The following is a 15,656-nucleotide window of genomic DNA, read 5'->3' as shown; positions in this document are numbered from 1 at the left end:
ATCACCATCATATACATCATTTCTATTTAATTAGGTAATTCATAGCTCGAGGGACAATGACAAACTAGAATATATCCACAGAAAGACTAGGGGAGTGAAGAAATGTCTAGAAACTATTGCAGATGAAACAGCTGATGCAATTAAATATTTATTGAACAAATGCAGAATAAATGAAACAAGGGGGGCTTTTAACCTGAAGATATAATGAACACCTCCCAATATTTAGAGGGCATCACACGACAACTGAAAGACTTGTTCAGTATTTCTCCAAAAGGCAGAACTTACACCAAAGGATAAACAGAAGCAATCAGTAGGCCGCAGGATAGTTGAACAAAGTGGATCACTTATTGTAATAGCTTCTTTGCCGGTAGAATGCATTCCACCCTAGGTTTTCCTTCTTCTGAAGGGAACATTATTACATTGAATACATCACCTGAAGGTCTTAAATAGTTGCCTTTTCATGGCAAGCCCTCCACTGTCAGCAATGGATGTACTCCCACTATCAGGAAGAAATCTGCAGTTCACAAACAGGTTTACTGAGGAAATGGTCTTTGGTTCCTCAGCTACGCTTCAGCCTTCTATAGGAGTGATGTGTAGGAGGTGAGGAGAAAGGAGAGCATCTTCTCTGAAGGGGGTGCCTCAGAGTCCCCAGCAGCTCAGAGACTGCCTCTGGGGACTGTCCTTCTCAAACCCCAGTGAACCGCTGTAATGAGTTATGGGTGCAGAGGGGAGTGTGTGGTGCGCTGGGGCAGAGGGACAAACAGTTGACAACTACTGACTACATGAAGCAGGAGAGCTGTACTTTGTAAGTCACTAGGAAATATAAACTGCGTAATACTGACGGGCTCCATCCAAACTGTCCAATATTACAAAAGGAGAATTGCTTCAACAACTATTCCGCATAGTGTTTAAGGACAAAATATATATAATATACTTTATATACTTTATCACATACTCAGTAAGGAATGCTGAGGTGCTTCATCCGTCCAAGAAATTGAAAATAAAAATTTTACATTTCTCTATCTGTCAGTATACAGGATTCCGAAGGTGGATCTTGAACTCAGAATGATGTATCAGTTTTCGAGGAAAGCCACATAATCGGTCAGTCTGGCTAACTGCTGCTCGTTGGGGATCGGGGGCACTGGGGCAGGCTCTGCGTGTGACATGGAGAAAGAGACTAAAGTCAGACCCCTGGGGAATGGTGCATTAGCCCTGCCACCCTCACCCTCCAATGCCTGTTCATTTAACAAAAAGGAAACCTTCTTATTGACTTGGGACATTTTTGAAAAATAAGCAGAGAAGTCTCAACTTTGATGAGTTTTCCTAAAACTGGGAGGAAAGGCATGTCTGTCTTGGCCTAAGTTTCCACATTAACTGCAAAATCTCTCTTGAGAGAGCACAGCTCTTGTTGGCAGCACACCTACCCACCTACCCATGTGACATGGAACTCAGGGAAGAATCACCCAGTACTGACCATGTGCCAGGCACTGCTCTGTTAAACTGTCAGTGAACAAAAGGCCCCACAAAGAACCCCATCACCAAGGAATTTAGTTCTAGCTTTTAAATTAGCATATGTCAGCCCAGGGATGCCTTCTGAGTTACTGCTGGTGGGAAGGCCTATCACATCTTTGCTACACGACACCAACAAGGCTCTGTGGCTGGGCCAGAAGGTGCCATGGCCTCAAGGGAAGCTCAGAGGGGAACCCACAAGCTCTCCCTTTGAACCAAAAAGGTTATAAATAGCCAAGTACAGAATTTAACCTCTTCGTTGACAAGGTTAGAGCTAAGAAAAACCAAAATACATGACAAAAAAGAAATAAAGAACAATGAAACACGTCTTGAACGAACATTTAAAAATACATACCTGATAAGGGAATAAACCGGTTAAAAGATGCATCCAGGGCCCCTGCAACTAAGTAAAATTAACAGCACAAGTTATAGGAGTCATACTGAAGAACTTTCACACAGAACACATCATTTTTAACACAGTGGCACTTATGACCTTTTACTACTTCTCAAACAGTTAGCAATTATTCTCTATTATGACTACATGAGTTTTCTTATTACAGCAGTTTTCTCTTAGCAGCTAAACTCACTGGGACCATGTCTAACCACTTCCTGTACCTTCACAGGACAAAGCCCATCGAAATTTAAGTAATTCTTCACTGTGGGGTCAACAATGTCTAAACAACAGGAATTCAGAGCAGAATGAATTGTAGGAGGAGAGCTGACAGGTGTGGGCATTAAGCTCAGCTCAAAAGACCTGGCAAAAAAGGACATTCCTGCCAAGCAGGAGAAGAGACCTCCAAGCAGGAATGAGCATGGCTCGCTTCAGAAGGAGGACTGAGGGACTGGGAATTCAGATGGACAGGAGGACAGGTCAAATGATTTAAGTCAAAGAGCTTAATTTTGTGCAAGCTAAAGCCACTTTAGAGATCGTATGTCAGAAAAGAGTGTACACATTTATAGTACAATGAGAAAAGGGGAGTATGTGAATAAAATTTATTTTTTAAAGGTAACAGTTTAGGTATTACAGTAAACATGCTTAGAAATGGCTCCATAAATAAAAGGGTGGGAGACTGAGGCTTAGTAAAAATTAAGTTATAGTAAGGATTATGAAAAACCCACATAAAATAGGTTTTTACATAAGAATAATGAAAAACCCATATAAAGGAAAAAACCACAATAAAGATTATGAAAAACCCATATAAAATAGTTTCCTACACAAGAAATACATTAAAAAAAAAATTAAGGTACTACTAGGTGATCTTTAAAATCCTTTCTACTGTGTCTATCATTCCATGTCTATATTTACCCTAAGTAACTCAATTTGCTAGTACAGCAGAACCTTATCAAAGACTCAAAGGCATGCAGAAGAGCCTGAAGCGGGCTTAAGAGGTCAGTGTGCATTCGTGGACGAAGAGCTCCACCTACCTGGCTTTTTGGGCATAACCATTCTTGTGGTGGAGTCGGCTTGCCATCCTTGTTCTAATATACCTAAAAAACATGTAGTTTACACACAAATGAGAAATAACCAAAAAACTCCTATAGTTTTCATTTACAAGAGCCACAATCTGTCAATGACACTATTTGTATGGAAGATCTGACAAGTGCAGGTTATCCTACAATGTATATTTTTTCCTAGAAAAGTAGATTATAGATAGCACTCTCAGGTGAACTTACTTTTGAAACATTTCTGAAACACGTATCAAAGCCATTTTTCTCTCTCAGGCTGAAAGAACCCCTAGCAGATGAGCAGTCTTCTGTAAAGTGTACCTTACGGTATTAATCTAGTTAGTATGACTAAAACAACACCCATGTCCCTAAGGAGGACATACATAACACCGCCTGCACTTGCACTATCAGTATTGACAGAGCTGATCTCACTGACAAGAACCACTCACACATGCAGAGTCCTGGCCAGCAGGCATCGTTCCACGGCGATCATTTCAGGGCACCATCACACTACTCTATAAAGGACACAGGACCATCACCTAACTGATGTGGAAAATGGAGTTTGGAGAATTCCAGTGGCATGTCCTCAATCATGAAGTTAGCGTGTGGGTTGGATAGAGGAGTTCCACCCAGGTAGTCATTTAAGAATATAGCTCAGGGGATGTTATCCATTATGTAATAAACTGTGGATTAATGTCAAGATGATTTAAAACAAATGTCTGTTGAGTAACCAACAGTACTGATTTACTCCAGGAATTTTCATTAACCTGCTTACTATGCATCTAAAATTGTGGTAGGCTTGGGAAACTGAGGAACAAGATGTGGTCTTTACAGGGCTCCTATTTTAGTCAGAGAATCAAAAATGCCAATGATGGTATAACAATGTTACGAGGCACAGATGATGTTCTATAGCAATTAACTGAGGGGAGAAGTTAGTCTGGGCATCACCTGAGGAATGACAATGCAAAAGCATGAGTGGAGACCAATGGGTAAGAAGAATTACTGGTAAGAGAAGTTACTTCTGTTAACAAGAAAACCACAGGTCCCAATATCAAGAATATCAAGGAAAACACACGGGCTGAAAAGGGACAGGGGAGGAGACTGCCTTTACCAAGTATGGGGGAAAGGAGGATTTCCACATGTGAGGCATGAGGTCAATTAAGATTTTCTTAAAAAAATACATTTATCAATATGTTGATTTTCAGAAGAAAAGGTCTAATTTAAAAAAGTTATGAAGTCTAAACTCCCAGCCATGAATATAATGCCACTCACCTGGCATACTTACAAAAGCAACTAATTTGTATATCCTTTACTTCCTGCTGCTTGCATTTCCCACCACTCCTAAGACCGGGTGTAGTCAGAGCTGCATGGGGCTGTCTCAAGGACCTTCCTCTGCCCCCCCAGTGTCCCTGACTTTCAGTAACCCTGTTCCCACCACATCCCTCCCTGCCCCACCCACTCCCAGTCAACAGCAGCTCTGAGTTCCCTTGCAGGGCATCATGCTGGGAAGGCACCCCACCATTTCACAGGCCCACCATTAACTTAAGTCTTCATCAGAGTTCTTAGAAGTAAAAATAGAAAATACTCAGGGATCAGGCCTGGGAACAGGATAAAAAATGACTACAGGAACATCAAAGAGGTTCCAATAAAGAAAGAGCTAGAATGATCACATGCGACAAGGGTACACCTCACAGACCTAGCCAAATGTTAACTTCATAAAAACGGCAAAGTACTCCTTTGCAAAACTCATGTTGTAAGATATCATTAACTGCCTCTGGCAAAAAGCAGTTGTGAGGCCGTTAGGTGTGGATCGGATGTCTCCTCATACCATTGGGCGGACACTCATATCGGCTGCTGCAGAGCAACTGCTGGGCCTGAGAACAGCCTGGTTCCCGGCCCAGCCCTGCCGGGGGTATGGTGCCAGGCAGGTTTCATATCCCCTTTCCAGGGAACACTGCCTGAATTCCCAAACCAACCTGTTCCAACAACGTACACTCCCACTTTTGTTGACAGTAAACAGCGAGCCCAAATTACCTTTCACAGCCTCTTCCACAGGGAGCCCGACAAAGGCTGCGAAGTCATCAGCGATGATGGAGGTGTAGGCTTGTGAGACCAGGGCGAAGGCTCTTCTCCTCGTTGCGTCTGTGGTGGGAGTGGAGGGGTGGCAGACAATGAACCAAGAGAGCTGGCATTTTTAACACATAATTAAGTTACATGGTTGTCCTTGTCCAAATTTTGTAAGACTAGGTCGACCCACAGGTTTCTATGCTCACAGATACAGACACACGTGCCTGGCGTGAAAGAGGTGCTCAGATATTGCCGAATAAGCAATCAGTTCCTTGTACTTCCTCTCAGACAGCAAGTCTCTCTTGGGGGACAATGAAATATACAAAGAAGGAGAACAAGTTAATTTACGTAAGATCCAAACTCTAAGAAAATTTCATGTACATAAATGTATTTATGTATTTATGTATATAAATACATAAATGTATTTATGCACTTGGTATATAATTTTTTGAATTTCTTTTTTAATCCAACTTACAAACACTGGACTGAACAGAGCAGAAATGATCTACTTCGGTAATCAGTTGTCCTTTCTGAGGAGTGTCTCTAATCTAAGTTCACACCTAGGAACTGCAGAACAAACCTTGTAACTAGAGCACTCTTCTGTTAAAACCACAGGTCCCAAATATCAAGTCAGCAAACTGGGAATTAAACATAACACAGTTTCAACCTCCCCTAGAAAATACAGTCTTAAGAGGTCAGTCGGGAATCTCCTGATCCAGAAGGGGTAATCTGTCACCTGGGCCCTCTTCCATCCCCCCGCAAAAGGAGAAGACTCCCCACTCTACCTTTAAGGGAAGGTGACCTGGCCTGAAACATTTCTTCCTTTTCTTTTGCAATAACAACCCTGCCCCACATTCCTTCCTATGATAACCCGACATTATGTACAACTCCTCAGAGCTCCCAACTACTTGCTGGATGCGATGCTGCCCAATTCATGGACTGCTTAATAAAGCTAATTAATTCTCCAAGTTTACTCAGTTGAAGTTTTGTTAACACTAACTTTTGAAGCTGCTCTGACCTCTTGTCTTAATTTGGGTTCAAATCCCAAGGTCAAATCCTGAATGAGCCTAATTGGGCGGAGGGGTGCTGCAAACAATTCCAGCAACAAAACCTCCCTAGAGATGACATGTGGGATTTCCCCAGGCTTACATTCCCACACTAACTATTCCAGAAATGAGGGAGAGATAGTAAGTCAAGGGTAGGAACTGAGGTCCAGCTAGCCTGTCTTCCTGCCCACTACTTTTTCAGGAACATAAGGGCTCCTTCATCTGGCTATCAGCATGCTTAAAAATATTCTGAATTTTACTTTCCACATTCAATACAGCCCCATGCTGAAAACCCTCTCTGCATTCCTGGGACCGCCTGACAACTGCACCCAGCTCCTTAGGCACCCTTTCCTCCCAGTTAGGCCCCTGGCCCTCAGACAAGCCTCACTCACACCTTCTCATCTCTGGGCTTTGCATTTATGCTGTTGTATGGTGTCTGCTCTCTACGACTCCGAGGTCTGTTTACAAACTCCTCCTGCAGAATAGAGGCTCACTGCCATCTCTGGCCTTCTCTAAATTCACAGCACTGTTTACACTACCTGTTGAACAAGCATGCTTCCACCACCTACAGCACACTGCCCTACCCCGCCCCACTCCCCTCACCTCAATGATCCCTAAACTTCTCTACAGGAGAAAGACTGTCCTCTCTATCTTTATAGCCCCACCCCTACAAAGAGCCCAGCCTCTCTAAGGAAGTATGTGCTGAAGACATGCTTGTTGACAATATCACAGGACACAGCCTTTGGCTTTGTTCCCTCATATTTCTTAAAGATCACTGACATTCCACTGCATTTCTCCACTGCTCACAGAGCCTGATGTCCTCGCCACCTTCCGCTCAGCCAGCACTGCTCCTCCTCCGCAGCGCTCAGGCAACTCCTTCCTTCTTCCTAAGGACTGCTCAGCACATGACTTTACATTGGACTTGAAAACATCTTAGCGGTAAGGGAACTTTCCCCTACTGAAAGCCATGGGCACTCAATGAGAAAGAACCAAGAGCAACAACGGAAAAGGGAAATCCAAGTGTGCACCAACAACTATACCCATTTGGAAAACCTATCATATTTTAAAAATATTAACTAGAGTTCAAGCACTTTGGTCCGATTTTCAGAATTGAGAGGAGATGGGGAGTAGCAGAAGAGGATGAAAGCAATGAATGGAAGAGACACACAGATGAGCAGAGAGAGGCAGAGAGGCAGGCCTGGCACACGGAATAGAAGCAAGCACACAGGGAGACAGAAGTGGGTGGGCAGAGGAAGCAAAAACACAGGTCGAGAGTGTTCCAAAGGGTCAGTGAGAGGCCACGAAACTGAGGCTGCTTTTAATCACTCAGGGACATTCTAGTCACTTTGTTACCCGTAAGATCTCTGAAATGTGTCAGTTCATGAGGGCATGCATTAGGATGGCAAGCTGGAAAGGGGAATCAACTGAGCCAGCACTGATATCTGTGGAAATTCATCATGGGACAAAGTCCTGGGGAGATCCGACAAGAATGCTCACTCTGTTGTATAAGAAATATCTAACCATGCTTGCTGTCTACCAGGAGCTGCCAGTGCTAGTGCTGCAGACAGAGAGCAGGTGAGCTGGCTGCCACGCACTTTCTAACCCACCTCTGCCCTTCTACTCCAGGGAGTCTGGACCCCACCACCCATGGCACCTGCACCTCCCTGCCTGGTGAGTGGGTCCACCGGTCCTGTGAATGCACTTCCTCTGCGCCCTCCCTGCCTGGCTCTAGATGATCCACAGCTCCTGGGGGCAGTCCCTTATGTGACCGTGTTAGCGTGGGTCCCTCGCCTCCTCCCTTTGGGCCTTGAATGAGAACCGCTACTGTCCAGTCAGCCCCTGAGTGCTGTTGGGCCCTGCCGGCTGCCTTTAGAAGCAGCTCTTTCACTAGCCTCTCTTCACTTAAGCCATTTACAATTTTCTGGTAGGACTGTGACTAATTCAGAAAAGAAAAGGAAAATATCTAAGAATATGATTGTTCTTAAGACAGTCTAGAAAACTAAAAACTTGTAATACATCAAAAGGGAAAGTATCAAATTGAGCAGTAATTCAACTCTATTGTAAGACTCCCTTTATCAGGCTTCATCTTATGGAGGGAAATGCAGTACCATTTGTGAATCAGGGATCTGCAACATTCTCAGGATACAGTCACAAATATCACAGGTGAACAGATGAGTGCTTATACATATTAATTAATTAAGCACATCTAAGTGCTTATACATATTAATTCATTTCTAACAACTCAAGGAAAATACTACTTATAATCTCACTTTACAAAAGAGAAAAATGAGGTGCAGAAGGGTCACTCAAGTGGCAGAACCAGGACATGAACTCCACAAGTATGGTTTCAGAGTCCAAACTCCCCCATTTTGTGCTCCACGGCCTTCCAGAGGCTGGCTGGACTGCCTTCAAAGACGTACTGAATCTAACAGAGCTGGAGGCAGAGGCAGTCCTGGGAGGAAACAGGCTACGCCCACTAAGGCACACAGGGAATATCTGCTGCATGATCAGGAGATCTGAGCCCTGGTCCTGCCAATGACCCCACTATATGGCGCTGGGAAATGGCCCATGGCCTGTGCCCTCACACCACAATCCTAAGACTGAACCAGATACTACAAAAACCCACCACCACACCCTTTTCTCTTCTGGACTTATGTGAAGAGGTGAAGGCGGTTTCCTGTGGGAATATCTGAAACTGCCCTCTTAGAACTGAGCAAACTTATACCACACTCCCCCCTCCCTTCTCACCCACCAGGGGCCTGCACGCCTGCTCACTTCCTTTGTATTTAAAGTAAGTGCCTCCTGTTGTATTCCTTACATTGTTCTGTTTTATGCTGCCACAGCTTTTCCATCCCAAGAGAAATTAGGTACATCTGAGAAGCAACCCTCACCTTCACATCTCAAAAGATGATACCCTTGCCAGGATAATGAGCAGTTACTCAACAATTCCTCTCACTGACCCCTCCAGAGCAGGAAGGCAGACAGTCAAGGCAGGAAGGCAGACAGCCAAGGCAGGTATTAGCAGCAACAAGGTAACAGTAAGAAATAAGAAACTGAACAACATAAAAAGACACTGAACAATATAAAAAGAGATCACTGTATGAATTTATAAAAAAGAGCGAATCAGCAAATGTCAGGGGCAGGAGAAACAGAGAGAGAGAAACTGGCAGTGTCCAGTTTCATCGTTCGTGGGATCAGCACTATGTCACACAGGCTTGGGATTCTTCAGAGCAATTAAAAAACATCTGAGCATCTGTATACTGAATTGACTAGTTCCAAATCCAGAAGCTGGAGACAACCCCTGTCAAAGCATTAAGTCGAGACCCCAAAGTACAGTCTCTACTTTCAAATACATGGGGTTTGAAATCTTTACCACCCCATACCTTGAGCTTATTAGAGTATTATAAGATTTCATTTTAGTAGCAAAAAATCCTTTTACTGTCAAGAGCAATTTCACTCTAGAACTAGAGACAATGAAGCCCTTAGCTGGCAAAACAACCTCAAGCAAGACGAAATGAAGAGGTATGGTCACAGCAAATCCTCACAGGTGAAAAGAAGAAGTATGATTATAGCAAACCCTTATAAGAGTTTTGAAAGCTGCCCAATTCACATTTTCAGGAGAAAATATCTATTTTTTTTAAACACATCACTGACTTACTTCAACATCGCAGCACTCAGAGAACAGGTCTAATTTTACTCTTAACTACGAAGAAACACTACCTCTAAGTGCTTCCATGATTGGCTGGACCGTCTCAGACCACTGGTGTGCGTTGATGGTCGTATAGATCCCAGGGAAATCTCTCTGCCAGATTCTTTGTCCTACTGACCAAATTCCCCCAAGTTCAGAATTTGCCTGCAATAAACATCACTGCCTTTGAGGATAGTCACTGCACAGATTTACCAACAACCATATCTTAAAACATAAATTCAACATTTCTCTTAAGAGGTATAATTACTTTTTCAGCCCAATCACTATCAAAAAGGTTTTTAAATGCTGTGGACAGTAATGTAAAATTTATTTATATGGCTTATATAAATTTTTATTATAACAAAAATTAAAGCATAAGTGTTCAAAAATATTTCAGAATTTAGTATGAAAATTAATATACTTAAAACAGTCTTTCAGAATATTGTATTTGTATTTTATGTATACACATATGTGACAAACGTTACGTAGACTATTCATATATATGTGCACGTAAAATAGATAGACATGTTTTGGGGGCAAAAATAATAACAAAATGACTAAAATAAAGACTGTCAATCTAAGATGTCACACACTGTAGCCTTTCCCAGGAGAGAATTCCCACTAACATCACTGAAACTATGAGAGTAATTCATCGTTCTTTATTTTAAATCAACGAAGCTGGAGGAACATTCCAATATTATTTAATAAGATATCTGAAGAAGAAAAGAGAATAAAAATACTAAAATACTAAATGCTAAATATCAATAAAGAACAGAAGAATGCAAGTGAATTCTTGGTAATATTCAGTGAATGTTTAAAAAATTCACTTTGCATTTATGCTAGAAACAGAGAATCCTATGAAATTAAAAATGTATTTCATTATACTTTGGAAGAAACTTTTAAGACATTATTTTATCTAATCTCCTATCCAAACTAAGAAATCTAAAATCGTAATTAGTAAAAATAATCTTAAAGCTGTGAAAATCATTTTTCGGATATTCTTGGGAATAATACCAATTTCAAAGTAAATACCATTACTGCATAAATCAGTTAAAAAAGCAAAACAAAACACAAACCAAATCTTTATTAAAAGGTCTCAGCTGTTTGCTGGGCAAAGTGACACAAGAAGTGTCTTAATAAATGTCACCAGCAGAAGCTACACACAGATTTCTTTACCATCCAAGGGAAATTATATTTCTGATTACAGGAATTTGTAGATCTGCTCTTAAACTCTAATACCAGTTTAGTATCTATTTCTGTGAACCATGGGGGAAAAAAAACAGAAACTTTAAAAACTTTAGAAGGTTGCCATTTAAATGAATGCTGTTACTACATTCAAGTAGTGCTATATATTGATGAATACTTACAGATTTTATAGCAGGTGGTATCCGTTTCCAAAGATATCTTGCATTATTCCTAATTTACATCCCCCCAAGAAAAAATAGGTAATTAAAAAAAATTACCTCAGTAAATGTTTAACATTCTAGATCTTACTGCAAACACACAGAAGTATATTTTAAAATACTCACTATTTTATAGAGTGAAATTTAGTTTTATACTAATTTGTCCAGGGGAAGTAAGAGTAACTTTCCAGATAAAAAGACATAAAATACTTTCACCAAAGTAATATTTTGCCATCTTCAGTGAATTTTTAATTAATGACCTAGATCTTAAGTTAAGATAATGGTACACTAAAAACACAAACACTTAAATAATTTCTTCATATATAAAAATAAACAAATTTCTGTTCAAGGCTCTGGAATTCCCTGACAATGTATGTGATACACAGTGCTTTTCTCCTTATCATGCGCCCTTCTCTGACCAATGAATGCAGAGCCACCAAAACTTCAACGCAGTTTTTAAGAGTCTGAAAACTTGGAACTACAACAAACATACAATGATCAGGATTACAAAAACGAAACCAGCTCATATGATGTATGTCTCACAGGAACTGCAGGTTAGTTTTTTAAAAGATAGGAAACAAAAAGGTTGAAGAGAATCTGCCAACAACATTTAACAGTAATCACTGATGGTTTGTAGCACAAGGGACTCCTGAATGTTTATGCTTTCTGACCTTTCTTCAATGAACATTAATTAGGAATAAGTAAAAAAACACCATTTTTCAAAAAAAAATCTCATATGTCTTGTTAATTAAATTTCTCTTAGTTTTCTCAATTGCTCTTGATCTACTGCATACATAAGAAATTAAGTCAACAGAGGCCATATGAAAGTTTTATAAAGACAAAAAAGGTCAACAGAATTAAAGGAATTTATTGACACTGTAGTTTCTCATAACAAATTAAAATGTGTGGACACCTGGGTGGCTCAGTCAGTTAAGAGACTGCCTTCAGCTCAGGTCATGACCCTAGGGTCCTGGGATCAAGCCCCATTTCAGGCTCCCTGCTTAGTGGGATGCCTGCTTCTCCCTCTGACCTTCCCCCTTATGAAATGCTCTCACTCTCATTCTCTCGCTCAAATAAATCAATAAATAAAATCTTAAAATAATGTATTAGAATGTGTTTTTAGAGAATATATATAAAACAAGTGTATCTTAAAAACACTTGGCCTAACCATAGTTTAGGTCACAATTCAATAATTGAAATAAGTATATTAAGTATTACAATAGGAGATACAGCTCCTTGCGGATTATGTTTTAATGATGTCTTTCCAACGCCAAGAGTTATTTCTGTACAATCGTGACGAAGTTGTTGCTCTTGGCTTCAGGTAGAAGATACTTACATGTCATTGTGGAGCAGATACAAAGCTAACAGCTGACCATACACTGGGGGAGTAGCAATTCCTCCAGGAGCCTATAAAGCCAAAACCAAAAAAAAAACCTTACTTATATCTACACTTAAAAAAAAAAAAAAAAAAAAAGGATTTTACTAACATTAATCTAAAAAATTAGCCTATTTTACAACACTTAGTCCTACAGATGTAGAGAGAGCTTAGAGAAGTACAAAACACTAAAAACCAGTGTTAAGTTTAGATCTGCCATCAGCTGTGACTTTTCTCTCCTTTCTAAGTTCTGTCTTTATATGCACAAGAATATTTAAGTGGGATTCCTTTCCCAGTTCTCAAATTCTTTTTTTTTTAAATATATTTTTTTTATTTTTTATAAACATATATTTTTATCCCCAGGGGTACAGGTCTGTGAATCACCAGGTTTACACACTTCACAGCACTCACCAAAGCACATACCCTCCCCAATGTCCATAATCCTACCCCCCTTCTCCCAAACCCCCTCCCCCCAGCAACCCTCAGTTTGTTTTGTGAGATTAAGAGTCACTTATGGTTTGTCTCCCTCCCAATCCCATCTTGTTTCATTTATTCTTCTCGTACCCACTTAAGCCCCCATGTTGCATCACCACTTCCTCATATCAGGGAGATCATATCCAGTTCTCAAATTCTTAAATGGGCTTACTATTAAAAGAAACAAACATTTCCAACAAATACTTAAAGTACTATGATTCTGCCCATTGTATCAAGTATGCTGACTAGCTAAGTAATGAGTGATGAACAGAAAAAAAAAATCACAGCCAGTGTTACAAAGACATTTCTCTCTTCATTCAAATTTGATTCATTCAGAAAAGAGCTATTGTCTATTAGTGAGCTGCTGCTTCTGACTGTTGTCTCCTTCAGCTAACCAATTTTTTATACTAATGTTATACATGCTTTTCCAGTGCCTTTCTAAGGAAAAAACCTCAACTAACTTTTAACAGCTGCATGATACAACTTTCCCCAGTCTTACACAAGAGGGAACGGTAAGCTTAGGAGGTGACATTATGAGACTAAGGACTTTCTGAGTTGATAAAAGGTTACTCCTTCTTTGGTCTGTGTGTATGCTCGCACAAATGTCTTTAATGAAATCCACATTCCCCTGCCTCCCACCACATGGGGAGGAAAGATGCCCAGTCTAATTAACACAAGAAACACACTGGAGGACATCAGGAGCAAAGATGCCCAGGGTTTTCGGACTCACTAGCTGAGAACAAACAACAAAAGGTTCCCAGCGAGCTCGGGGAGACGAGGCCCAGACGCGCAGCCCTCGGAGCGGACCCCGGCGTCCCGGGATCCCCACGCCCAGCTCCCACGCCCGTCGCAAGCCCCGCGGGCCCTGTTACCCTGGAGACTGGCACCGCCCCGGGGCCGCGGAGAACCCCGTGGTTCTCCCTGCGGGACGCGAACGGATACCTCGAGCTCCTGGTTCTCACACTGATCCAGCAACTTTTTGAAGCTAAAGGCACTTTCCGCCATCACCGCCACTGGCATCTTCCCGGCCGGTCCCGCCGCGGCACCCTCACAGAAGTAGACCCCACACTGTCCCTCGGGCCGTCGCGCCCGCAATGACGTACGAGGCCGCCGTCGCCGTCAAGCGCCCCAGCGCAGCTGCGCCGTCGCGCGTCGTCGGACGCCACCCCGCACAGGAAGGGTCGTTGCCGCTCTGGCCCGCACTCTCTGTGCTTTGGAAGACCCGCCTGTCCTCGCGGGAAGCGGCTTCCGGAGCGCGAGGCCAGAACAGGAAGGGAGGGGTGTGCACAGGTTCCCGGAGAGCTCGGCGTCTCCGCGTCGGGGCCTGACACGCATGCGCACTGCGAGGAGCAAGGCTCGCTTGGGGTCCTGGGGACGCTCGGGTCCTGGCTCGCGCGCGTTCTGCACCTCCAGACTTTCGTGCTCTGAAACCGGTCAGGTGTGGGCTTCAGCCCTGGAGCGAGCGGGTCTGGACGGCTCCCGGGCTTGGAGTTCGGGCCCCAGGTCGTCCCGGCCGTTCCCGCCGCCTGGCCACCGTGGGTGCTTTTCGCCCGCGGATGCTCTACTGTGCAGTTAGTAGCGTTGACTTATTGTCGTGTTGCCCTTCTCGAGACCGACAGCGAAGAAGCTTCTGTTTGTGTCCTGCTGCAGGGTCAGCTGCACAACCTGTGGGCCCAGAGCAAACTGGAAATGCAGGAGCCCCGTTCAAAAAATGGGGAGGGTGGCATTGAGGGTAATATAATGTAAAGCTTTCTCCTTTGCAGTGTACCTGTGTTTCATAGTGCTTTCATAGTACTTTTTGCTATTTAATATGACTCTAAGTAAAGAAAAATTAAAACTTTATTAGCATGAAAAAAAACTTTATTAGCATTAATCTTAATATCCATGTTTATATGGTGCAGTGCCAGTTTAAAATTCAAATATAAGTGCGTTTAACGCCTATGTGGCAAAACAGAAATCCCGCAATTCCTATTTCATAGGAATTTCTCATAGATGCACACGTACGTTGTTTTTATTAAAACCATGAAAATGTTGCACAAACTAACTATTTTCATGCCCTTCATTTCAGGCACATACTCTCCCAGCACTTTCTACCTTCGGCATACTGACGGGTAAGGAAGGGCTGAGAGGACTAGGACCATTCCCTTTGCTGCTGTGTTACCATTTTCAGCACAAAGGAGTATTTCAGCAGAGTTCCAAGAAGTAATGTAAGAAAGAACAGAAGAGGATTCCTTGGATGTTCATGTTCTTTAGGACACCACTGCCTTCATCATGCCTTTGAAGAAAGTTCAGGTTCCAAGGGAAAATGTGGCTTCTCAGGGCTATCTGCTAACAGCTAACCCAGTTGTGGGCACAGTGCCCTTACCTCGTGAACACACTTGAGGCTCTCTGAACTCCCACCTTTGGGGGTCTGCTGGGAATTCGTGTGGTATGTAGAACACTGTGGAAGGGCAGGGAACACGTATATTGCTCATACATCTTGGCTCACATGCAAATGCTCCATTGTCCCTATGGGCTTCACTCGCCAAACATACTCAAAGGTAAAATTATGAAGAATTTCAAGACAAGAACAGCATCACTGATTGTTTTTGCAGAATCAACACGGTTTCCATCTGGAAATGACTGTGTGTGATAATGTTTCAGATGGA

The 15,656-nt window shown here is 42.4% G+C and overlaps 1 protein-coding gene across 3 annotated transcripts; it reads right to left on the bottom strand.

The window, feature by feature from the left end:
• Positions 1-132: 132 nt before the first annotated feature.
• On the bottom strand, positions 133-14,217 carry COPS8 (COP9 signalosome subunit 8). 3 transcript variants are annotated; one of them, XM_059392725.1, is made up of 8 exons: positions 13,951-14,217; positions 12,496-12,566; positions 11,124-11,172; positions 9,789-9,921; positions 4,990-5,097; positions 2,935-2,997; positions 1,865-1,912; positions 133-1,153 (listed from the first exon to the last, which is right to left on the bottom strand). In XM_059392725.1, the coding sequence occupies exons 1-8, from the start codon at positions 14,026-14,028 to the stop codon at positions 1,074-1,076; spliced, it is 630 nt and encodes a 209-aa protein (XP_059248708.1). In that variant the 5' UTR covers positions 14,029-14,217; the 3' UTR covers positions 133-1,073. The 3 variants fall into 3 exon arrangements, with proteins under 3 accessions (XP_059248708.1, XP_059248709.1, XP_059248710.1); XM_059392726.1 differs by having other exon boundaries at positions 1,865-1,906; XM_059392727.1 differs by lacking the exon at positions 1,865-1,912 and having other exon boundaries at positions 13,951-14,216.
• Between the last annotated feature and the right edge of the window lie 1,439 nt (positions 14,218-15,656).

The sequence above is a fragment of the Mustela nigripes genome, chromosome 3 (genome assembly GCF_022355385.1).
Source record: "Mustela nigripes isolate SB6536 chromosome 3, MUSNIG.SB6536, whole genome shotgun sequence".
Lineage (NCBI taxonomy): Eukaryota > Metazoa > Chordata > Mammalia > Carnivora > Mustelidae > Mustela > Mustela nigripes.
This window is presented reverse-complemented; position numbering and strand designations above follow the sequence as displayed.